The sequence below is a fragment of the Xiphias gladius genome, chromosome 19 (assembly GCF_016859285.1).
Source record: "Xiphias gladius isolate SHS-SW01 ecotype Sanya breed wild chromosome 19, ASM1685928v1, whole genome shotgun sequence".
NCBI lineage: Eukaryota > Metazoa > Chordata > Actinopteri > Istiophoriformes > Xiphiidae > Xiphias > Xiphias gladius.
This window is the reverse complement of record NC_053418.1, coordinates 7,541,346-7,567,894: the sequence shown is the minus strand read 5'-3', so window position 1 is coordinate 7,567,894 and position 26,549 is coordinate 7,541,346. Positions and strand designations below refer to the sequence as shown.

Genomic DNA, 26,549 nt, shown 5'->3' with positions numbered 1-26,549 from the left:
GTGTATAAGAAGAAAGAAAGATGAGTGAAAGACAGCTTTCACTGAAGTACAGATGAAAAATAAGCCAATGTAAGAGTGGCCAGAGGGACAAAATCAAAAGATGGGATGAAAGTACAACAAAGGAAGAGAGATCACAGAAAAGAACAAGTGAAGGCCTTCAAAGGAAAAAGAGTGAGAAGGGAAAGAAATTCAACGTAGACAGACAAAAAGATTATGGGTAGCACGATAACACAGATGTTCTCACAGAGAGATGCGTTTGACCTGTGAACAACATAACTTGGCTCTTTTACATCTGCCTTCAAAATGTTTAACAAATGTTTATACTAAACTTTCAAACTTACAGCTCCCCATCTGTCTCAGCCTGTCTTAAAAAAAACAATCCTAACTGTTCATTCTAAAAATTCAAAACCCTTGCCTTCTATACTGTCCGTCACTCCAACTTCAAAAAATACTTACTTTCAAGGTTTTACTGAAGCACTGCCGTAAAATATGACTCCTAAAAATCCCTAAATGCAAGAAATTATAAGGAATACAAACATTTGGTAAAAATACAACCTGTTCCCATAAGACAAACAATCAGCAATGTGAACACAAAAAGAATGTATTATTAAGTCATTTTAAACTTAGTATAAGTAAACTTTTTTTTTACATAAAAAATGCATACTGTGTGCCTTTAATATTTTGTTACTGTATTTTATGTTTAACACTACACATTGTGAATTTTATATTTTAAAAGACTTTAAACAAAGTGAGCCTTGACGTAACAGTAATCTGATGAGCCAAGAATTATGCATGATCACAGGTGGACATATTCTTGATGTAGCACCATCTTTGCAGCTTGTTAAGACCTTGTAACTTGTTACAAAGAATTACTTTCTTGACTTTTCAATTAGTTGACAGCTCGTCACTTGTTAAACAGTAACCCTGCATCTTCTCCAGGCTATGATCACAACAACAGATTGTTGTGCCGCTGCCTCTCAAAAAGCAGAAAAAGCAGAAAACAGGGTGACGACAGCTCCTCCACAATGCGTTGAGGATTATGCAGGTGGTGTGTTGAATTGTTGAACATCTGTCTGCGCTTCAAAAGACTTGCTGCCATTTAACTTATTGTTGTCAGTGTTGTTTCTTAAAGTCATGAATTGTCAATGAGGGTAGTGATTTAAACTATAGGCAATCTTGGCAAGCGTTTTTAGAATTAATAATATTTTGCATGTAAAATCATATTTTTCTTACTGCAGTCCCATTAGATGGAGATGTTACCTCCTCTGAGCTCAGCCAGGATAAATACATTAAGCTGGATTTCTGTAGTGCAATTTACAATATCTTTCCAACATGTCTTCTCCCAAAACATCTGCTCCAACAGCAACTTCAGCAACTTCAGACACTTCAGATCTGCTGCTGAACAAACAGCAACGTTTTCTGACACACAGCATATGGCTCTGTCTTGTCTTTTGTTTGGAGAAGAATGTCATTTACATTTTAGGCATTTAGTTGACGCTTTCACTCAGAGGTTCATAGTAATGAATGCAACTGTAGAATAAGCTTAAATTCCTTCAACATTAAAAGAAAACTCCAGTATTGTATGCACTGTAAACTTAGAGTAATAGTGTTCGGAAAGATAGAACAAGCTCTCAATGGAGGGAAAAAGGATTTTTTACATGGCTTGATGAAAACCAGAGGAACTACATGTATAGATTTTTATACTTTTGAATGCATTGGCATAGAGCTGGAGAGAGATGAGGTTTAAAAAACCAAAAACAACTTTGAAGTTGTCCTCCAAGATGAATTCACTAAATGGAATATTTTTTGAAGAACCAATTATCCTGCAACACATGGAACTTGATGCTTGTGCCTTGACCAGCTCTGAATGCTTCAAGAAGGCACCGGTAGATTTGCTTTAGAAACAGAACGGAAACAGAAGTGGCTATGTGTGATACGTGTTGTATTTTAATAAAAATCTGAAAAAAATTTCAGACAACTGAAGAATTGAATTTAGGCTTTTTTTTAACAACGTCTTTCCCCACAATCTTTTTAGGAACTCAGGAATCCGCCTGCATCTTGACTGCAGAAACGTAGTTCTAGTCTTCGGCTGGAGTTCTTAAATGATGAGTGAGTTACATGAACCCAAAGTTCCTCATTTAGTTTCACAGTTTAGACCATTGCTGAGAAACTAGCAAGAGTGGCAGTTTCTTAGTGGATGGTGGAACAGGTGAAAGGTAAGGTGAAATAGAAAATAAAAGTTTAACAAACTCCCAGACTGGCACCAGAGGTGAGGCTGAAGTAGCAGCAACACCCTCTTCAAGACTTAAGGGAAATTTGGTCCTTATTTTATAAGAAAGAAAGAAATACTAGTACAAACAGCGAGCCAGATTTAATCAGGAGTTGCCCTTGTGATAACCCCAGTACCTGATCTAGCACAACCCATGTTCACTCTCCCATCCAAGACGGGACACTACCTGGTGTATCTCATGCATACATCCTTTGTAGCTGTACATTAGCAGATTACAGCGCGCAAACTTTGTAATGTCATCTCCTGCAGACTAGGAATTGGTGTGAGGCTTTGCTGTGGGTCTTTTTACCAGCATCTTTGATAAACTTAAAACATTACATCTCATCAACTGCACAATCATTCACGGAAAACTGAGTGAAAAAAGTGAAAAGAACATCAAAATAATCCATACAAGAGGAGCACATGACCTTTGATGGCTTAAGATCTACTTTTCCATTCCAAATCCCTGTTAACCAATTTAAAGCTTGTTGGAGTAACACATCCAAATTACTTTTAAGCCTTGGTAGACTCTAAGCACTTTGAGTTGGGTTGTTGCTGAAGAGACTGGTCAGTTTTTAACCTTTTAAACCGCACAGGCTCTAAACACCTAAACCTTAGAATGCAATAAGGGCTTATGATATGATATGGGAGGTTCCCAAACGGTTTTGCAGCAATTCCTTGTAATTTCTGATGGATGAAAGGGGTTCACTGTACTCAAGTAGCACACACCACCTACTTGTTAAATGTTGTGACCCTGTGAACTACATTTACTGTATAGTGATAAGTCAAGGCCCCAGTTTTGCACTGAGCTTTCTGGTATCTTGAATATTGTTTTATCCATTTAATATACTGTATGTTATCAAACTGCCTAGTTAATAGCCAGCCTGCTGTCCTTTCAACACCTCAAGAAATATGCTGCTGAAAGATCAATTGGTTCTGAAGATGCTGACGTTTGCAAGAAAGGTCTACCTAGGTTTTGATTGAACAGTTGGACTCTCCAATAGCTTGCAACCCCAACCCTCCCCCAACCCCACCCCTCAAGTCTGTCCTTCTATCATCAGATGCTCTTCAAGGAAATTCAGTGTCCAGAGTTATCAGTAACGCTGCAGTTGATTTACTCACACATAGCCCTACATGTGACTCACAGGTCTGCATTACAATGTGTCAGGGCTGATTGTGCTTCTGTGCAACAGAGAGATAGTGTGTGGGTGTGTATTGTCGATCATGATTAGGTGTATGTGTGTAAACCAGAGGCAGATAAAGTTTTAGACCTCATTTCCCTTCAAGTGTTGAACAATCCCCTACAATAAATTGCAAAATTGTTTTTCCTTTCTTTCGTTTTCATTGGAGAATTGAAGGTTTAAAACCAGGCAAGGTTGAGGAAAGAGTATTTAAAGGATGGGGTTAGGTGTGGAGGGAATTAATTGGACTTAAATGATTATTCTTTTTAGCAGAACAATCTGTTATCCTCTTCTCAGTAGTACTGTGTGAAAAGGCTAAGCCATAAATATGCATTGCTTCATTCACATTCCTCTCTTTCCCTCTCACCATTCAACTTTTCTCTTAAGACAACGTAACTCATGTCAGTTTAAGTGTTATTTCTAGAGGGGAAGACTCTGATGTTATGGCAAATAAATAATATGAGTTGAATAAGTATTTGCTAATCTTTACAGAAAAGGCAAATGATTTTTATTAGCACTGATGTATGGGTATTTTTCCATAAAACTGATGCCATGAGACCTATTCCATTTTTTTTGGGGGGCATAATTGTGTAGTGGCTCTTACCATAATCAACCACCAGCTAAAGATGGAGCAAAACCTGAATTGTTAAAATCTATATTGGAGAACGAGCCAAAATGCATCAGAAGTAAAATCTGCATAAGTGAGGTAAAGAGCCCCTCTGGGGCTTATAAACAGGACTCCAAAAAAGAAAAAGAGACATCATCACATTGGCAGAAACACATTATGCATTTTAAACTTACAATTGTGATTTAAAAGCAAAGGGAAACTTTATTCACAGTGTAGCTTTTTGGCATAATGCCCTATTGCTTTTCCCCTACACTTCCTCTTCATTTTTACACTTAGGAAACTAGTGCGGAGGTGCCTATAAACAAGGCACTGCTCCAGAAAAAAAAGGAAAAGACAATCAAATGTAATGCTTTGTGAACTTCTCGACGGCCAACAGGAGCAGGCTGTAGCTGAATGTGTGTAATGTGAGTGTGCCAGGGAACAGGAGAGGAATAGGTGCTCGGTTAATTTTTATGGTGTAAATAAAGTTTTAAGTTTAATGTTTTCCTAGCTTTGACAGCATCATAGAATTAATATGTAAATAAAGCACCTTTCTTCATTTCAGAAGAAAATTTGATAGTAAAGGCGACAACTGATATCTATAAATATATCTGTTGAGGTTTATCAGACAGAACGTGTTACAGATCACTCACCCGGTTTCAAGACGGAGCAGCATTACCGACATGAATATTAAAACAAAGGTTGATAAATACAGAGGGCAGTGAATACGGCAAAGTGAAAGAGAAAAAGGAGATTGTATAGATAAGTTTTGCTTGTCTTCCTGTATTACCTAAAAAAAACAGACAGACAGAGAAAGCACAACACACAGACACTTGTCAGGCTGTGTTGTTGTACACGGATCTGACAGAAGCAGCTTAGGGACACAGCCTTGTCCATCATCCTGCTTGTTGACAGACATGCACACACACATACACCAAACTCCTGACAGATGTACCTCAGGACACTAGGACACTTTCATTACATATGTGTTTTTGTAGTTATGCAGCCTGGTCTCACCAAATGGCGTATAAATAACACACTAGTTTCATTCTTGCATGTTATTATTACACATTTTTTGCTTTTTGTGTGTACTGACTAACCCCTATCAACCCCCCCCCAACCCTAACCCTTGCCAAAACAGCATTAAATGACACACGGGATTATACAGCGTTAAATGACACACAAAAGCCTTGAAATGCATGGAAATTACATGCAAAATGTCCCCGAAAGTGGCATGCTTTTAAATGCAATCCCGTGAGATCAGGTGAGGTTATGTCAGTTCATCAGTCCCAGTCGAGCCAAGCCAAATCAATCTACTTTGAGACACATAATAGTCACTAACTTTGTGAGCGCGTTGTTTGTTGCTGGGCAGGTATTGTAAAGGGGAGTCTTTTTTTTGGTGGAAAACAGATGCCCGGTGTGGCTAGAAACAAGGTTGATGAGAACAGTAAGAGTTAACTAACACAGTAAAGTCACAGGCTGTAAAACCGAAACAATGAACTGGAAGATGCTTTCTAGACCTGAGGGGGACTGCTGTTCCGAGTGACAGTTCTCGAGGTTCATGGCAACAACCGGCCCCTTTCATATTAAGCATAGTTATTTTATGTGACACCTTGCACCACTGCAAGTGGTCACTTATCAGGAACTTATCTGGGAAATGTAGGCGGTATTTAGTGTTTGATGAAAATACCTGTGCTCTTCTGCTGTTCTCTGGTGGGGACAGTTTCCTAGTAGTGATGAGCCTGCGAGAAAGAACACACCACAATGTTATTGTCTATTCCACCCTTTCCTGATTTAATTTAAATACCCTACAATTGTACAGAATATAGGTATTATCTGTCCGTTTTGACATAAATAATTGTAGCAATATTTGTTTGTCAGCTAACGTGTCTGATATAATCATTGGCGGTCGGTCCCAAAATGTTTGGTGACAGGCCTCTACTTTCTCTAATAGTGGCTGGTTTTGGGCTAATGTGAGTTGCAGTTTTATGCCTGGCAAAGTTCGGATACTGGTTTGGCTGTGCTATCGGAATACATCTCTAAATGTGTTTTGTATGAATTTTAAGTAAACTGTTTTACATTAACAAGAATGAACTTTGTGTTCTCACATGCTGGAGGAATGCTGGAGAAGTTTTATTTATTAATTTATTGTCCCAATATGTTTTATTTATGATTTCTCTTTGGCATGACCATGTCATCTAAGAACTGAGAATTTTTCACAGCCAGTGTTCAGGCATACATTTCTTTTCCCTCATACTCCACTCTTGTCAGTCTGTCATTCATCTTATATCGCCTGTATTTGTTTTTTTGTTTTTTTGCTTTGCATTACATACTTTTGTTGCCACAGCCTGGGTGCAGTAAATTTCCTTTGAAGTGGATTATCTTAATTTCTGGGTTGGTTGAGGGGGAAGACAGAGTGAATAGGAGAGAGTGAGAGGAGAGGGTGAGGTTGGGAGATAGAGGAGACAGACAGAGAGGAAACAGAACAATGGGGGAGAGTTTGTTAATTTTATCTAACATTCAGCTGGTGAATTATAAAAGAGTTGTTAGAGGGACTGCCCGTTATTGTATTCTGTGTTTCTGCATACACACACACACACGCTGCATTTTACTAGGGAATATGTGCACAAACCAGACATAAAACAATGTGTGCACTGCCTTACTTGCAAAATAGTACTTTTTTACAACTTCACACTTAATGCTTTAAATTTTTCCTCACCATAGCACATAAACAACACATTACAACCAGGGAACATTTCTGCCTAATTTCGGTAAACCAAGAAAAATTAGTTCAGAGCGAAGCATAAAAAAGTGGGTTTTGTAGTTCTCACAAGAGGGTTGTTCCCTGGTGCCAAACACCAGAAAGCATCTTGTTTGGATTATTATACAGCACACACACACACACACACACACACACACACACACACACACACACACACACAGGTGCATATACTGTATACATGCGCACTCACAAACAAATGTACAGAGAGCATGTCAAGGGATGGGCATGACATATTTGCAGGCAGATTTTGGCAAGACATGAAGAGAGACAGACAGAAGAAAGTAATAATGAGAAAGGAGACAAAGAGGATTGGCAGTTTTTTTTCCCCTTCTGTTTAAATGGAAAAGGTTATTGGAGAATATGTCTGTAACAGTGTTGCCAGAGACTATTGTATGTGTGTTAATAAGAAAAGCAGTAAACAAGCTTGCGTGCATCTGCATGCATGCCTATAAAGTGTGTTAATAAACTGAGGGAGGGTCTCGTCAAGGTGATAAATAGAACATAACACACGGGGATGGATTAGGGAGAGAGAGGGGGAAAAGAAAATAAAGAGATTAACCATAGGATGCCTTGAGATTGAAGGATGGAGGAGGGACAGAGGAAGGCGTGAAGCAAGGTACAGTATATAGAGAAGGAAGGGGGGAGAAAGGGAGGGAAAAAAACACAGAGGCATGGATGAAAGCCAGAAGAAAAGCATTAGAAGGAGGTGAGGAAGAGAAATGGAGAGATGAGAGATGAAAGAGGAGACTGGGTAAGGTAAATAAAGGAGAGGAAGGATGAGGAAGGATGAATAGAAACAAGGAGGACATCTGGAAGAAAAGGAGGGTAATGATAGGGAAGATGGGAAGGAGGAGAAGGGTATGAAATTTAATAGAAAACTGAAACAAATATGGAAGCAGGGAGAGTTGACGCCAAGAGAGATGGGGAGGAAATCATCCAGATTAAAGGAAAACCTGGATAAAAAGAAGAAAGGGCAAGGAAAAGAGGGGGAAAACAAGAAAGACAGTATTGGAAGAGAATAGATATTGAAGATGCAATAAAGAAGGCAGAGATGAACAGCAGTAATCTAACTGGAGAGAGAAGAAAAGAAATGAGAAGGGAAAGGATGAGGGATAGCAAAAAGTAAGGGACAGCTACGACCTTTAATGTGTATTTGTGCAAAATAGTACTTTTTTACAACTTCACACTTAATGCTTTAAATTTTTCCTCACCATAGCACATAAACAACACATTACAACCAGGGAACATTTCTGCCTAATTTCGGTAAACCAAGAAAAATTAGTTCAGAGCGAAGCATAAAAAAGTGGGTTTTGTAGTTCTCACAAGAGGGTTGTTCCCTGGTGCCAAACACCAGAAAGCATCTTGTTTGGATTATTATACAGCACACACACACACACACACACACACACACACACACACACACAGGTGCATATACTGTATACATGCGCACTCACAAACAAATGTACAGAGAGCATGTCAAGGGATGGGCATGACATATTTGCAGGCAGATTTTGGCAAGACATGAAGAGAGACAGACAGAAGAAAGTAATAATGAGAAAGGAGACAAAGAGGATTGGAAGTTTTTTTTCCCCTTCTGTTTAAATGGAAAAGGTTATTGGAGAATATGTCTGTAACAGTGTTGCCAGAGACTATTGTATGTGTGTTAATAAGAAAAGCAGTAAACAAGCTTGCGTGCATCTGCATGCATGCCTATAAAGTGTGTTAATAAACTGAGGGAGGGTCTCGTCAAGGTGATAAATAGAACATAACACACGGGGATGGATTAGGGAGAGAGAGGGGGAAAAGAAAATAAAGAGATTAACCATAGGATGCCTTGAGATTGAAGGATGGAGGAGGGACAGAGGAAGGCGTGAAGCAAGGTACAGTATATAGAGAAGGAAGGGGGGAGAAAGGGAGGGAAAAAAACACAGAGGCATGGATGAAAGCCAGAAGAAAAGCATTAGAAGGAGGTGAGGAAGAGAAATGGAGAGATGAGAGATGAAAGAGGAGACTGGGTAAGGTAAATAAAGGAGAGGAAGGATGAGGAAGGATGAATAGAAACAAGGAGGACATCTGGAAGAAAAGGAGGGTAATGATAGGGAAGATGGGAAGGAGGAGAAGGGGTATGAAATTTAATAGAAAACTGAAACAAATATGGAAGCAGGGAGAGTTGACGCCAAGAGAGATGGGGGAGGAAATCATCCAGATTAAAGGAAAACCTGGATAAAAAAGAAGAAAGGGCAAGGAAAAGAGGGGGAAAACAAGAAAGACAGTATTGGAAGAGAATAGATATTGAAGATGCAATAAAGAAGGCAGAGATGAACAGCAGTAATCTAACTGGAGAGAGAAGAAAAGAAAATGAGAAGGGAAAGGATGAGGGATAGCAAAAAGTAAGGGACAGCTACGACCTTTAATGTGTATTTGTGCAAAATAGTGAGGAAAGAAAGACAGTGAAGGTGAGAATAAATATTTGAAGAGAAAAAAGGGAAAACGGGTGAAGGAGGTGTTGATAGGAGAAAGGAGTAGTGCAGAATTAATAGAAAACAATATCACTAAGAAATTGGCCAATTCACTGTGGCCTTTTCATCTGCAAAATCACATTTTGTGTATTAGATATAATCTCTGTCTCAGCCTGCATCCGATTCCTCCTCCACACAGCACTTATTCTGGTAAAAATGTTGAGCTTCTCCCATCACTTCTTTGTCTTCTCCCACCAAAACCTACCGTGGGAGGTGGCAACATACTGGGTAAATCAATTTTAAAAGACATTTTATACAAAAAGAGTATGGCACGAATCAGGGATTAAAGAAAATCAGCGAGAAAATCAGGGCAGGGAAATTCCAAGCGAAGCAAATTCAGTTTTAAGCAAATTCCCCCTAACTGTCACTGTGACAACTCTGCTCTCTTACCTCTTTTACGATGCTCTTGTGTGATCCTTAGGTTAACCTGACTCTCTCTTGTCTCCGTCGCTCTCTCTCCCTTCATTTCTATCCTCATCTCTCTCTCTGCAGGGTGTGGTTCCAGTCGGGCATCAACTTCATGGCTGTGAAACCCAGCAACCTTGTCGCGTGGGAGATCAAACAGGAAATGGCACCGGGAAGCAGTTCGTTGGCGGTGATGTGTCAGAGAAAGGCCTCCTCCACAGCAGAGAGGTAGGACTGAAGCTCACATAGCTACCCTGTTTTGTGTTTTTTTTCCGCTGCTGCCGCTTTCATTCAGCAGCTGGTTGGCTTATTCCTTTTGTACAGAGTATTTGTGGGCGCAGCATAACATTTTTGAAAGGTCTTTCATTATTCGACTTCAAGGCCGTTAAACTGTTAATGCCCTACACTCAGTAATAAGAGATCTTGGTTGTTTTCACAGTGAGAGTTTCTGTGAAGTAAAAGTTGTCAGTTCATTAAAGAAGGGCTCATTATGCTTTGCAGCGAATGTGGTGTGACAAAGAAAAATTGAAATATTTATCATTTGTGTATCATCCACAGTGGATGGGCACAGATTTCTATGAGCCATCTTTAATCCAGATTCAGACATTATTGAACACTGTGGACAATGCAATTGCACTTACAGTAACAGGAAAAGCCTCTTGTTGTCTGTTGATTGGCTGTTGGTCTGACCTTTGAACTCCAGCTCTATCTATACCCTAGAGATGTGTGTGTGTGTGTATGAGATGTGTGTGTATCAAGGAGTTGGGGTTAGTGGAAGGTAAGTGGGCTGACTAACGGCTGTTGAAAGCGTTGACCTGCGTGTCATGCTAAATTTGCCCTTTACTCGGTAATTGTTCTGTCCCTGTATGGTTGGTGTGTGTTTCGTTTGTGTCAGTGAGGTATAACCGGTGACAGCAAAATAAAGAAAACCCCGTACTTTTTCTGTTCTTTTGCTTTTTTGTTGCTAATTTGGCAGACAGGTGATCACTACTCGACCCCAGTGCAAGGTTAGGGTGTATTTCTTGCTGCATTGCATAGAATAAATTTATTGAGCGTGGGTGGGTGAGATGTAAAACTCCAAGGTGGTGAAAAAATGTCGCTTAAAGGAAAAAAAAAAAAAGAAAAATCAAGGCTGAAAACAGATATTGAGGTTAACTAGGTTGCAGAGAAGATGTGTTTCAGTGGCTGAGTGAGTTAACAACAGTTAAAACGAATTACATGAATTAAAATACCCTCGATGCAGGAAATACCAATGGTTTGACTCACATTCTACAGCTCAAAGCAAGCTCCAAGGACCATATTCAGAGAAAGATTTCTTTGTAAATATCTCCACAACTGGAAAAAAAAAAGCCTATTCTACGATTGACAGCTAGAAAAAGAGGCACAGCAGGGCTTATTATAGTTATTGTTAAATCTCTGCCACACCTTCAAGGGCAAAACAAATCATTCAGCTTTTTTCTGTGTGTGTTTTTGAAATGTTGATAGAAGTACTTCAGTGCTTGTTTTAATTCAGATGCAGTAGATGACATTTTAGAGCAACCCTATAACTCTAAGTGAAGTGTTTATACTAAGTTCAGATACACTATGATAAATTCAACTGAATAGTATAATGTAAAAGATCATTTCAGCAAATACCAAAATCTACTGCACATTTCTTAACATTTGAATTAACCAGGGAAGTATATCTGTGAGCACTGCTCTCTTTTTCCGGACGCCTGGTTCATGCTCATGCAGTTACACAGTTTCACGCCCTGGAGCGGCCCAGTACAACCAGAATACAAACACACACACACACACACACACACATCATAGACATTGCTCAGTGTGAGAATATTGGATGCAAGACTGAGCATGTTGGCCAGTTTGTTGCTGAATATAGGATACTGTATATAACGTATGTGTTTGTTTATGTGTTTGTGTCAGGCAAAGTCAACTGGAAACTGTTGACTTTGCATCACTTCCCATCCTGGCTGAATGGAAAGTGATTTTTTTTCTCTCCTTTCTTTGTAATGTATGTCTCTGTTTGTTTTTATTTATATCACCTTTTTCTATCTGTCCATCCATCTCTTTTCCACTCACTCTCTCCCGTCCTTCCTGCTTTTTCTGCCTCCCTCCTCTTCCCTGTCTCCTGTCTTTCTCTGTTGGTTGAGAGCGGGACTAATTAATGACTTCCCATAGCTTGGAACTATTATTGCAGGGTCTCGGCTCAATACGTACCACTTAGCTAGCTGTTAGCCACATCTAGCCCTGACTGATGGACGGCATCGGCAGCAACGGACAACCCAAATGTGCCACAGACGAGAGTGAGAGTGATGACACAACAGCTTTGAGCTTTCAAATTAAGAGCATAAGACACAGTTTTCATCAGATGCTTATAAAACTTTGAACCTGGTGTGTTTGTAGAGTACGTATGGTAAAGGATAGTTTTTTCAGGAGTGGCATAGAGAGTCATACCATTACCTTATGCTAAGCCCTGTCCCCATAGTTACTGTTTCTATGCCTGCCAAACCTTCCATTCTCATAAGAAACAAGAAGTTTAAAATGATAATGTGTCAGATTAACCTTCAAAATCCATAGTAATTTTTGAAATAGTGGGTCCTTAATTTCAAACAGGTGGACAAAAGCAGGCTCTTCCTTTCTCAATGGCAGCTGTTGATTTTGCCAACTGTCACTGGCAGATTTGATCAACTGTAGCTCACTAACTGACTGAGCTAATGTTATCTCCATGTGTCGGCTGAAATTCAATTCAATTCAATTTTATATATATAGCGCCATACATAAGAGAAGTGACATCAGGGCACTCCTCGTGTAGAGCAGAGAGAGGGGGACAGACACAGAGGGAGAAAGAAAGAGAGAGAGAGTGGGGGGTAGGAGGACAGAGAAAGTAGCAGGTTCCACGTAAAGATGTATAATAATAATAAGACTAATAGGAAAACTAATAATAACAATAATTATAAGAATAATAGGGCTTAATGTAATAATAATAATAATAATAACTGACGCAGCAGGTGTTGAGCAGGATCATGGGGGCAGTAGGTGATTTGCAGTCACAGATCCAGACTCTGCAGCTCCGGAGGCAGAAACACCTGCAGAAAGTGACAGGAGGAGAGAGGAGGGAAAGCACAAAACTAGAGGAGAGAGAAAAAGCCAAGTTAGTTAAGGATGGATAGGGAGAGGAGGAGAGAGGAGCTCGGTGCATCGTGGAAAGACCCCTGGCAGTCTAGGCGTATAGCAGCATAACTAGGGGATGGTTCGAGACAAACCTGAACCAGCCCTAACTATAGGCTTTATCAAAAAAGGAAGGTTTTAAGCCTTCTCTTAAACATGGAGAGGGTGTCTGCCTCCCGGACCTCAACTGGAAGATGGTTCCACAGTAGAGGAGCCTGAAAACTGAAGGCTCTGCCTCCCATTCGACTTTCGGAGAATCTAGGAACCACATGTAAGGCTGCGTTCTGGGAGCGCAGTGTTCTAGTGGGGTAACAGGGTACTATGAGCTCTTTACGATATGATGGTGCCTGACCATTAAGGGCTTTGTAGGTGAGGAAGAGGATTTTAAATCTTATTCCGGATTTTACAGGGAGCCAGTGCAGAGAAGCTAACATAGGAGAAATAGAGTCGATTGTGATTAACATTGAGCCAGCGGCAATATCAACAAGACAGAGACATGGCATTGAATTAAGTGCAGAAGGAATCACTTCCTTAAATTTAGCTACAGCACTATCAGATAGACATCTAGTAAAGACATTTTTGCCTAATGGCGTGTAGTCTAGTAATAGTAATTCAAAAGTAATTAAATAGTGGTCTGATGAAAGAGGATTCTGTGGAAAGACTAATAAATGTTCAGTTTCGATATAGCCATAAGCTAGAACAAGGTCAAGGGTGTGTTTAAAACAGCGAGTGGGTTTATTTACTCTCTGAGCGAAGCCAATTGAGTCTAATAATGAGATAAACGCAGTGCTAAGGCTATCATTATCAATGTCCACATGAATATTAAAGTAACTTACTATAAGTAATTTACCTTTAATAAGGACTAAACTTAATAAAAACTCTGAGAGATCAGACAAAAATTCCAAGTACGGGCCCAGAGCGCGGTACACTATAACAAATAGAATAGGCTTTAAAGTTTTCCAGGTTGGGAGACTAAAAACAAGGCATTCAAATGAGTTATAATTGAGTTTAGGTTAATAGGCTTGAGCTGAAAATGGCTGCAATTCCACATCCTCGGCCGGTGCCTCGAGGAATGTGGGTATTAATATGACCAGGGGGAGTGGATTCATTTCAGATCAATGTGATAATCTGATTTTAGATTGTTGACAGAGATCTAATGTTTAAAGTACTTTTGCAGTGGTGGTCTTAATTTTTGACTGTTGTAATGGAAGCGCAGAGAAGTGTGTAAGACTGCAACTCTGCCTCCTGGTCTTAACTCTAGATTGTCATGGTTTTGGTCTACTAATAAACTCAGTCAGATTCTTAGATATGAGATATGATATGCTCCATCAGAAGTCTGACATATTAAGTCTCTCCTAATCAGACCAGGTCTTCCCCAGAAAGTCCGCCAATTATCTACAAACGCCACACCGTTTGCTGGACAACACCTTGACAGCCAGCGGGTTGAGGTGGCGTTGTCTTTGGTGGACTTTTTAATGTCTCCAGCTATGTTGCTATTAAATGCTATAAAACAAGAATTTAGTGGCTACATACGTCATGATGTGCTAATAGCACAATACTGATACGACCCATTGGAACATCTCCTGAAACTGCACCCCTATGGTGACAACATACCGGACCTTCATCGTCATGGTTACAATAATAAACACCCGGTCAAGCTTATGGAACAGGTTTTGGTTTAAACAGAACAACTACTTTGTCAGGTTTAGGGAAAGATCATTGTATGGTTTACAGAATCTGCTTCATTAAAGTTGGAGGACCTTTGTTGTAATGGTTACAATGATAAACGCAGTTAAGGTTGTGGTACAGTCATGGTTAAAAAAAAAAAAAAAAAAAAAAGACAGTTTTAAACGGAAAACAAACAGCGGTGTCCTGTGTCAAAGTCCTTTTTATCTTTTGTTGACCCATCAATCCACCCCAACCTCCTAATGTCGACTTTGTTGGTCTACATACTGCGTCACCTCAATGTGTAAGACATGGGAATGAAGAAAAAGCAATGTTCTTGTCTTAGTATTAGTTTTATAAGTGAATGTCAGTACTAGTATTTCATTTTAATGTAACCCTGTTTGGCTGCTTAGCTTACATACTTGATTGTATTTTCAAACTGCACGTTTTCACTTTTAACATGAGAAAAGTTTCTAATGTTACCATAGACTTTGATAGCATCCACGACTGGCATCCACACAGTGGGGAAATACTACACAGTTATTGTGCTAGTTGTGAGCCGGGCTTTTTTTAATGTCAATTTAGTTAATGCAACTTAATGACAAGCTCCTTGGCCTTGGCAGTAGCATTTAGTTACTATTTAGTTAATAGTTAGCATTAAGTAACAGATATCCTAACGATCACAGTGAATGTTAGAGCAGATAAACACAGTATTTAATCCACACCTTGGTTATGGAAAGGCCAAAAAAATGACACCATCTTCCAAACTCATTAAATGCCGATCATGACTCTTACTACAGCCCCAAGCACACTGCTTGGGGCTGTAGGCTGTGTTTGAAAAGAAACACTAGTAATATCATTAATGGTAACTACTGTGGTAAGATTTCTGGGATATTTCTAGAATAAATTGCTCATGGATTCATGCTCCTGTGGTGCACTTCAGCATGGCTCGTGAAGTACTTATGGCTTCTGATGAATTTTGGGATTGCCAGCCACTGTGGCCTTGAGGCAAAGAAGTTATTTACCTGGGCTGTTGTCGTTCATCAGGATGGTGTTGTTAGAGGTGTTGAGATGTAGGTGATTCTAAACAGCTGCTTATTTCCCGAGCATTGGCATATAACCATTTGTGGTACTTTTTTTTCTTTCTTTCTTTCTTTCTTGCCCTGAAGGAAAAACTCATCAAAGTGGCATCAGGGTAAACACAGAAAGTGATGCTTTAGAAACCAGATTTTGATATGGCTCCCACAAAGACATGCACAGTGAATCACAAATACAAACACACACTCACTCACACCCACTTACACACATGCAATCTCCTGCCATCTTCAAAGTGATAATGTAAACAAAAGAGGTGCCTCAAAGCTCAGATTATGATGCGGCAAGCACAAATAAATACATGTGTATTGATGTACACACATGCATGAATGCAAAGGCCTCTATAAACTTGGGCAGAACACACACACACACACACACAGGAAGCAGGGCTGATTCAGTGCAGTACTGCTGTGTTACCCAGCTAATGATAGGGAGCTACGCAGACTGTAGGTGGGAGTGAGGCTGACATTTTTTCCACTACAGGGAAGACACATACACAGACATACGTACAGTATATACAGACTGTTGCCAGCATACAACAAGCAAGATTGCAGGCTTTTATCAGCGATGTGTGGGCGGGATGGCTAATTAAAAGAGCTGATCTGTATTAATCACTAATGAGATATTACTGGTTGAGACATGAAACAGTGAGAGATGCTTTTCCAATGAATGAGAGTGCGTGAATGATTACTACCTCCGACAATTAATTTTGTAAACTGATTCCTGTTACCTATTGTAATTCTATGATATAATATGATCTGACATGATACGGTGTTCAGTGTATGGGAAGTGGATGCAGTCATTAGAACCAAATGTGTAGGATTTGCTGTGTGTAGGTGTGTTCGTATGTGTGGTTGCTTACGTGCTTATGGTCGTGTATGTCTACGAGTTGGGTGTATGCATGCTGTTTTACATATATAGCTTTTTTTGCATGTATGCATGTAGGTTGACAGTTATCTGAGACCAAAAGAAGTAACTGATTGTTGATCATGATTGTAATTACTGTTCCACCATCACGTGTCCCAGGAGACTTCAGTCATTTTTCCATTAAAGCACACTATTTGCGCAGAAGTTTGGATCAAAGCTCTCTTACAGCCCTCATTTGTTTCTTTATTGATTTTGATTATGCAGTAATTGTTCATTATTTGTGTACTTCTCAGTATCTGACCATTTTGATATCATTTTGCTGTAATTATACAGCACTGTCATGCTGCGTTATTGACACTCTGCTTAGTTCTGCCTCCCTGACCTTCTGCTGTTGTGTACCAGTGCTCTTCAAAAAAAAAAAAAACTATAATGAGATGTTTCGATGTGCATGTGTGTGTCTTCATTCCTTTTAGAAAATGCAATTGAGGCACCCTCAAGCAGGATTTGTCTTTTGTTGGAATTTATTTTGATTACCATTTTAAATTATTATTCATTTATCCTTCCCTGGTCATAAATATAGTTTTAAAATCTATTATAATATTATACGGTATAATCCTGCTATGTGTGTTTAACACATTTCTTGAATTATTTCTGTCACTTTCCATTTTCACTTAGTATTGCTTATAGAGTAGGCCTGACCTTATTGACTTTTTAGTGTTGCTACTGATATTGTTAGTCTTTTTGACAGCCTCTCAGGAGTTTTGTCTCACTTGTAAAATTAGCTTCTTTTTTCAGTCTATTTTGTAACTTTTCACGCCAGGTAAGTTAAACCTTACAAGAAGTGGAACAGGCTCAAATTGACCTTAGTTTCGTCTGGTGGGTTATATGAGGAAAATGTGCCATAGTTTATGAGTGTGGCTGATGCTGCTAGAATGGGAGCAGTGCTCTATTTCATGATCACGATGAGATCTATAGATTAACACTGCTAATGGGCCTCGTTCAATACCAGAACTGGGGTAATGCACTTTCCACACTGCATACAGTGACATGCTATTTATCTGCTTGTGTGCATGCGTGTGTGTGCATGTGCTAGATAGCATTCAAGTTTTTCATCATCCCGAACCCTTTGCTTACAGTGGCAGCCATGGGGAAAAAAAGCCCATTTAAAGATTTTACAATACTTTCTGCTGTAGCTGAACAATGGAAATTAAACGAGTTAGTATAAAGAAACTACTTCAGCAAGAGAATGGCAGACTATTCTGTGCCAACTGTAACATTATAAGAAGTTGAAACTGGACTTATTCTGGCTTCTTTTTGGTGAATGGAACAAAATCATGGCAGCAATTTTCCAGGAAATCAGTGAAATTGTAGCATTTTAGAGGAGACAGTCATCAGCATGAATACCTGTTGTTGAAGAAATAAACAGCAGACGTTAGTCTCTAAAAGGATCTGTGATCAGTTGCACTAAAAGCTTTTGTCGTTGTTCAGCATTGCCACATGCTAAGAGTTCTATCTGGTAAGGTCAGAAAATTTTTATTACTTTGTTTTTCAACATATATCATATTAGTCCTTCGGCGGCCTGAACCTTTAATAATAAGCACACCTCCATCTTGTTTCTAACTGTTGCAATTTAAAGAACACGATATCTCCAGATACCACGATTGCAGGAATTATGATACAGATGTTTGTTTTTAAAATCGTTCATACAGTTATTTTATCAAAGCATTTTACAACATTGCTAGATTGTTGTTTTGCATCTTATTCACAATTTGATTTAAACTCTGTTTTTAAATATAAAGTGACAGTTGTTGAACACTGTTGATGCATTTACTATTATCATTAGTGCCACATAAATTTCTATCTTGAGCACTGTGCAGAAAACCAAATCCTTATACACCTAGCAAAGGTTCTTTGACCAAATAGTTTTTAGATTCTGGTTTGTAACTAAGATAAAATGAGAGCAAAACTATCAGCTCCACATGAGCTGGTTTATTTTTACAAACTGGCAAGTCAGTGAATCATGTCTTAATAATAGCCATGCCTTGCCAGTTCAATCCAAGAATCATACAGTGGTGAATTCATACTGATGTGATATTATATTGTGGGCAACCCGGAAGGCCATTAGTGGTACCGGAGAGAGGCAAGTCTCCTGACTTCGGCGGCGTAAAATCGACTTAATATTTGATTTAAACATCCGAAAGAGAGACTCTAAAATTACAAAGCTCTCTCCAGCCTCACGCCAACTTTCCCACAGGCTACGCATAACAGACAGGATTGAGCCAAGGGCTCTGGTATAATCATCAAGCAATCTGAAATTTCTCTGAATGCTACATGTATCATTATCTGTGCTCTCAATGCTCTCAATGCATCTTAATAAACCTTGGAAAAAAATAATAACAATGTCTCTACTGTAGTTTAATGGACCCGGAAGCTTGTCAAAACAATTAAAATTACCTGCGCTGTCTTCATGTTTGTTCCCGTCTGCACCTTCACAAGTAGTAATCATCACTGTAGCGCCATGTTGTGGTAGCGAGAATGGTGCCCAGTGGATACGTACATAGTCAGCTACATACATCCACCACATACACACTTATGCACACACACACACACACACACACACACACACACACACACACACACACACACACACACACACACACACATACTAAGCACACATTTCCTGTATATTCATACTCAAGCACAAACATAAATACATTCTAACACACATACACATTCATACATTCCCACACTCATATACATACATACATACTACAGTACAAACATATATACATTACATACTCACACTCATTGTGTTCATGTATATATATATACAGTATATATGTTTATGCATGTATGTATTTATATATACCCATACCTGTATGTATTTATGCATGTATATATGTGTCTATATGCATGACAGTATGCATGTATGTGCCAGTGCTTAGTATTGGTATACTATATATAGTATGTATCTGCAAGTGAAGTATTCAATTTTGGTATGATGGCTTCTCATACTACAGCACAACATGAGTTATTCATTAGTCTAGGTCACAGATTTCATAAAAGTTATATAAACTTGTCATAAGTTATTCAAGCACAAACAGTGATGTGTGTGAATGTGTGTGTGTGAGTGTGTGTGTGTGTGTGTGTGTGTGTGTGTGTGTGCGTGCGTGCGTGCGTGTGTGTGTGTGTGTGTGTGTGTGTGTGTGTGTGTGTGTGTGTGTGTGTGTGTGTGTGTGTGTTAGATTATGTCGAGTCACTCTTCTGTACAAAAATGCTTGGATCCTGTACCCTTCTGAAGGACGCTTATACTTTTGAAACTTGAATCACAAATACAGCTCCACACAGAGACACACATATGTTTGAGGATTAAGTTTTTTATGTTTGTACTGGTTTAAATCCACACAAAAAGAGAGGGGAAGCTGCATGGCACAGGGTTAAGTGTTGTATGGTTTTAGTTGTTTGTAAAGACAAACTAACTTAACAGAGAGCTTTTGTTTGAGTGCTGGCAGTCTCCCTGGGATACACACATTCATACACACAAGCACATTCACACAGAGAGCATAGACATGAGGCCAAGATGTCTGCAGTCTCAGCTGGCACACACGGGGATTAAAAACACAGCAAGAGGGAGGAAGGATAGGAAGACAGAAGGATGTCTGCCAACGAGTGAGAGAGGGCAGAAAGGGAGAGAGAGGACGAAAGGGAGAGTGACTATGAAAGAGTTAAAGTGAGTCATAGGGAATTGGAGAAATAAAACAAGAAAAATGACAAATAAAATGGCCTTGACGGCATGACACTGTTGCTATTAGTGTTTTTCCCTGGAGAGAGGAATATGGAGAATTCCTTTCAGAGAGTTACACTCATTTTCATTCATTGTGATGTGTGTGTGTGTGTGTGTGTGTGTGTGTGTGTGTGTGTGTGTGTGTGTGTGTGTGTGTGTGTGTGTGTGAGACAGAAAAAGATATTTATACATTACATGTTTATGTTGTGAGCATGTGGAAACAAATAGGGGAATGTGTTCTTGGGTCTGTAGCGTCTCTCTGCCCCATCACTCTAACTAGGGCCAACTAGGGTTTATCCTAAAGGAACCCCCCCGATACTACTTAAGCAAAGCACACACAGACACACACACACACACACACACACACACACACACACACACACACACACACACACACACACACACACACACACACATATACACACACAACATTATATATGTCTCCTTATCAATGCCTTTCACTGACTACATTATCTGCTCATCTTTTCTGGATCCATATTACACTCCTGGCATTAACCTTTGACCTGAACCTAATCCTCATTGTGACTTAAGCCTTGTGGATAGTTTCAGTATCATTCACTCAGGTTTTGATATATCTCTCTCTTAGATCTTCCTGTTACTCTGGATAATCCAAAAAACCTGTTCAAGTCAAGCTAAGTCAATTTTATTTGCAAGTACACATGGAGAATATGCATCGGGGAAGACGTCAAGCATATTCCAGGTGCCATTACAACTGTTAGGAACTGGGTCATACAACCATCAATACGTGCACAGTTTACATATGGACTCTTTCTTTGGTACAAAATAGTTCAAATAAAAACTGCTGACATAGAGGTCTGTGGATAACCCGAAAGTAACCAAAGCTTTGTTTGGAAAAAGACCTGTTTCTTTTGACTTTTTGAATGTAATTTTGATGTAAGCACCAAAAACAAAATTCATTTCACCTTCATTGCTTTGAAATGCCAGCAGAACTCTTAGAGGCGGACATCTCTAGATGCTAGCAAATAAAACCAAAACAATCTGCAGCTAAACACCACTGGAGGTAAGTGAAAATACTGGATGTCCCTTTGAGTGCTTGTAAATGTAAAACTAAATTCGCTAAACCTAAAAGGACTGTGAACTTCAACAGCTTCCTAAACACAAGCCCTTAAGTGTCATCTGAATCACCCGCAAGGCATGATGTCTTAAAAAAGTTGAACAAAAAGTTAGCCTGAATGTTCAAACTGTACTGTAGGTTAGCGATGTGGGTTAAACTTTCTCCTGACCATTTCCCTGATGTCTTAGCTTTCTTAACTTTACAAAACCTTTAAGCAATGAAAAATTGTTTGATTTTTATCGCTCCAACATGCAGTGCAATTTTAACAGCAGCCTCATACAATTGCACAAGCCTTTTCAATTTGCCATCCATTCACTCTGCTTTTCCAAACGGTCAACTTCCAGCATATTATAGATGGGTTCCATGGACTGTATTTCAGCACCTCAACCTCTGCACATAGATTTGTCCCACAGGGACAATAATGCAAGAGCACACACATACACAAAGAGTCTGAGAGGTTCCTTTAACAAAGAGCAAAGGAAATGACCACCCAAGTGGTAATAGTCTGTGTTTATCGATCTTTCCTGGCTTTCTTCCCTCCCTCTTCTCTCTTATCTTGATTGCACAATGCAGAATGTCAAAATGTCTCTAAAGGTGCATACGCATACACATACTGTACACTACTGGACAAAAGTTTTCCCAGCAGTTATTTAAATTTACATAATTCAATGTTTCAGTGTTTCTAAAATTAATGCATGGAACAAATAAACCAATGGTAATTTTAAAAACAAGGAATTGAGGAATCTTCTTGTTGAACTAAATTTAATTTAAATTTTTGACTCATTCAGGAGCCGGACACACTTGTGACGTTCTTTCTACAATTGATATCAAATATTTTTCAGAAAGTTTGTCCCAACACTGTTGCAGAAGTTCCCACAAATGTGTTTTACTTGCAAGTAGCTTTGCTTTCACCTGCTGTCCAGTTAATCCCAAACCAGCTCCATGGGGTTTAAGTCTGGAGACTGTGCTGGTCTTCCATCATGTGAAGCCACCGCCTAGTTCTTTTCTTCTAATGTTTTCGATCATTATCTTGCTGTAGGATGAACCCCTGACCAATCACTCTGTCTTCCTTTGCTACTTGCCTTTTTCCTCACCATTCTGATACCAATATACAGAACTACTTCCTGGAGTACAGTGTTGTCCTAATAATGCATCAGAGGGTGTAGTAACACAGTTTGTTCCAACACTGCCTTTGTACAAACGGAGGGTTGTAAGTAATCTGTTTATGGTGACATAAACTTGATTTTTTTTTTTTTTACCATTGGGCAGTTTACCACTTACCTTTGTACCATTTAAGGTTATTCACTGGGCCTGAACTGCTGGAATTTAAATAAAAACTGGAAAAATTTGACTTTTCTAAAACTTTTGACCAGTAATGTATACTCACACAATATGTGATTTTTGTTGCCTTACAGTTTTTTGAAGAATCATGGTTTTCTCCCTCCTCTATTTTTTTATTTTTATTCTACTTTTTTTCCCCCTGATCATCTATTATCCCCTCTTCCCCATCTCTGCTTAGATTGCTTATAGATTGACTATTCTGTTGTCTATGGCCACATTTTCTATTTCAGTTCCGCTCAAGCAGTTTGGTTTGCAAAAGGTCAGCAATGGCATATCATCTTTCTGTTGGACATTGTCTTTTTGTCCGCTCACATCTTGAAAAATAGTTTGGTTCCAAACAAACATTTTTACTTCCCCAAGTTGGCTTCTTTTTCTTGTAGTTGGAGCTGAGTTTGTTGGTGAAATCTGTGAAAATGTGCTGGTTTTAAAGATGACAAGCATCAACAGGGCTTTGACAAGGGAGGTGAAGGAAGGAGGAACTGAGAGAGGATCATTTGGGTGAGCATGGAATAAAAGAGGATAGAAGGAGGGAGGAGAAAGTATAGCAGGAGGGGAGAGATTAGGTAGGAAAGATAAAAAAGGAAGAAATACTTGTAAGTTGGAGATGTACAGCATAAATGGATGAAAAGAATTAGAGGGGGAAAAATAGAAATGGAAAAGTAAGGAAGGTTTAAGGGGTCAGAGAAGGGAGGGAACAGTATTTGAGAAAAATAATTTCTAAAAATGTTCAACTCCAGGTTTTTAAACAAATCAACACATGCATCATTGATAGTTTTCTTTGGTCCAAACCACATTAGGAAACCACATTGGCATCTTTATTCACACTAACACTGCAGCCAAACCATCTACCTTTTGTTAGCAGGGATCATCAGAATGAATTTGATTTAAGTCCTTCTGACATAAGCTGGGATCCATCAGCTTGTCTCCAAGCTTTGCCATAATTTACCTCCTCTTGAGTTCATACCATCATTCAATTAAGTAAGCTGACCCATGTGAAAGTCCCCCCAAAACACCATTAACTGTGTTTCTTAGACTGCAGCTTCAATTCAGGAAGTGTGTAGTAAAAAGTGATACCTCCACAAAGGATACTCCTGCAATTCTCCAGGTTATGAGACATTGTATATAGTGTACGTGGAGGAAAGCACTGGCTGTCAATTACAGGGAAAAGTACATCACGACACTTGGGATAAAGTGGGATTCAGTGGGATAAAAGCAGCCATTGTGTTCATTACGAGTGGTTTGGTGAACGCTCCTATGCTCCACCACTCTATCATAGCCCTGGGAGGATGACCTGGGCTGGCTAATTAGGCCTCACAAATATGGATGGGGTTTATGTGTACAGCCTCACCTAGCATCATTCTGTCACTCGCTGAAATGACCCCGGCCACCTGAGCACACTCAATCATCAGTTCAGACTCATATGCATACACACATGCAAGTCTGAATGCATGCAGACGCATAGACACGCATGCACTCGGTTCACACATACACTGAATTTATTGTATATGCTGCGTAAATACACATGCACGGTATAGGTCACATTTAATGCATGCACTCATATCTAAACACATAAACATCCATGCCAATACACGCACTGTGCTTTTCCGAATGTTTTTGTAGGCCATGCTTTAAATAACCTTCCAATCCCATTGGCTTATTCCCCTTGCTCTAATACCCATTCCTTCCTCGCTCCCACTCATGCTGCTCACCCTCCCGTCTGTCTCCCCTATCCTTCGTCTCCTCACCCTCAATGCCCCTGTTAAACCCCCTCGGGAGCCTGCATAGCGGGATGTGTGGCTAATTAAGGCGACCTATGCGGACCCCACGTGTTCAAGTCCCTCTTCTTATAGATGTACAGTGTCCTAGAGCGAGCGGCAGTACCGATGCTAAGACAAACTCCCTTTCCCTTTTGTGGTTGTCTGTGTGTCTATTTATGTGTGTTGGCGAAGAGGTGTCAAACGTTGGAGATATCCCAGTTCCATTTTGCTCTTCTTTTTGTCTTTCTCTCTGTTTTCTCTCTTATTCCCATTCCTTCTCTCCCGGCGTCCTGCATTTCCTCCTTGCCTCTTTCACACCATACAACTTGTCCTCCTTTACTTTTTCGTTCTCACCCAACCCTCCTCTCTTTCCTCTTGTCCTCCGTGTCCCTCCCTTTTCCAGTCAGCTCCATTCTTGCATTATGCCCTCCTACTTTTGCCTTCCTCCCCTCATAGGTGACAGGAATCCCAGGGTCCCATCGCTGCTGTTTAATTAATTCTTTTCATCGTGTAAATCAAAAACTGAGCTTGTGTCCTTGACTTGAGCGCTCTCAAGCATGCACGAGTGAACGAATGACACAAACAAACTGAGGGGACTGGGCACTTCCGTCTCCCAGGAGGAGACTAAAAGGATCTGCTAAGAGAAGAAAAGGAGAGAAAAAGAGATAAAAAAAAGTTGCCTTACTTTGTTAGAAATGTGGGACAGAAGATTATCTTTCAACAGGCAGGGAGGGGCCAGAAGAGACAAGAAAGGATGGAAGAAGTACTGTATTCTTGGCTTTTGGCACACTGGTGAATGGTGGTGTTTAGAATGACCAGCTGAGAAAGAGAAAAAAGGGAAAAGAAATCAATAGCATCAGTCTTTTCAGTAAATTCCTAAAAACAACAGATTGCGTTGATGTGACAAAGACTGGTTGGATGGGTCAACAACACGTCAGACTTTGAGATGGGAGACTACTGTTCGTTTACTGACAGATAACTTTGGTTTCTTTTATCCTTGATCAAATTTGTTTGTGGCTAAACCTAACCAAACCTTAACCATAACGGTGTCAAATCAGGAAAAGCTTAGAAGTGCCGCCCTGCAGGGTAGTTGCAGATGGTGTAATTTATCTTTTTATTTGGCAGAATTGCTGTTTTGGGGGTATCGGTGACTGCCTCTGTTTGGACTGACAAACTCAGAAGAGAAAGAGAGAAAAAGACAACTGGAGATGAAAATCAACAATGTATTTCTCCAAATTTGGAGAATTTTTTAAACCCTCTGATGCAGAATTTTGGCCTCTCCATGAGAACACGAAACTGTAAAAACTCTTAGTGGTGGATCACTTCGGCTTGTGTGTCAACGACGAACACGGCTAGCTGTGAAAACTAATGTGAATTGCAGGACACATTGATCATCGACATTTTTAACACACGTTATGGCCCCAGTTTTCTGTAAGCATGTTTCAGGGTCATTGCCATCAATCGGAAATGTCCACGTTTCCACAGCTGGGGCAGAAATAGGACTTTTTGCCAGTGCAACTGCAAAATTTACTTAAGACTTAGAGATCGCCGTTTTTTCACATAACCTTGTCTGATTGTAGTAATTACCTCGTAAATTAAATTTGGGAATATGAAGACAACATATAAGAGGAGGACAAAAAGGTGTTGGAAGAATATGTCAAAAACTGAGATACGTGACATGCTGTTTAAACCACAACTTTGTAAAACTATGCTGAGAGAGGAGGAGAGGAGACAGTACAAGGAGGGAAGGATTGAAATCTTCGCTTTGACGGAATGTTTTTCACTTTAACAGCCAGCTTAGAGAGAAGGGAAGAGGAGAAGGATAGTGGGAAGGAGGGGGAAGGAGAAACTGAATGTGAGGAAACCAATTTTACGTGCTTTTCTTTCATAGTTCTGGTGAATGCTTATATTTTTAGCAGTGTGCAGGAGGAGAGGAGGATGGCGACAGAGGGAGTAAAAGATAGAGAAAAAGGAGACGAGCAGCTGTATGCTTTGCCTGGTTGTCTTTCCATG

General features: G+C 39.7%; 1 protein-coding gene across 1 annotated transcript in view; it reads left to right on the top strand.

Moving 5' to 3' along the window:
• Nucleotides 1-26,549, top strand: part of si:dkey-215k6.1 (transmembrane protein 132C) — a 178,685-nt gene that overhangs the window by 46,915 nt on the left and 105,221 nt on the right. The window contains exon 4 of the mRNA XM_040154637.1: nucleotides 9,851-9,991. Coding sequence (XP_040010571.1) covers nucleotides 9,851-9,991 — 141 coding nt within the window. The remainder of the gene's footprint in view (nucleotides 1-9,850; nucleotides 9,992-26,549) is intronic.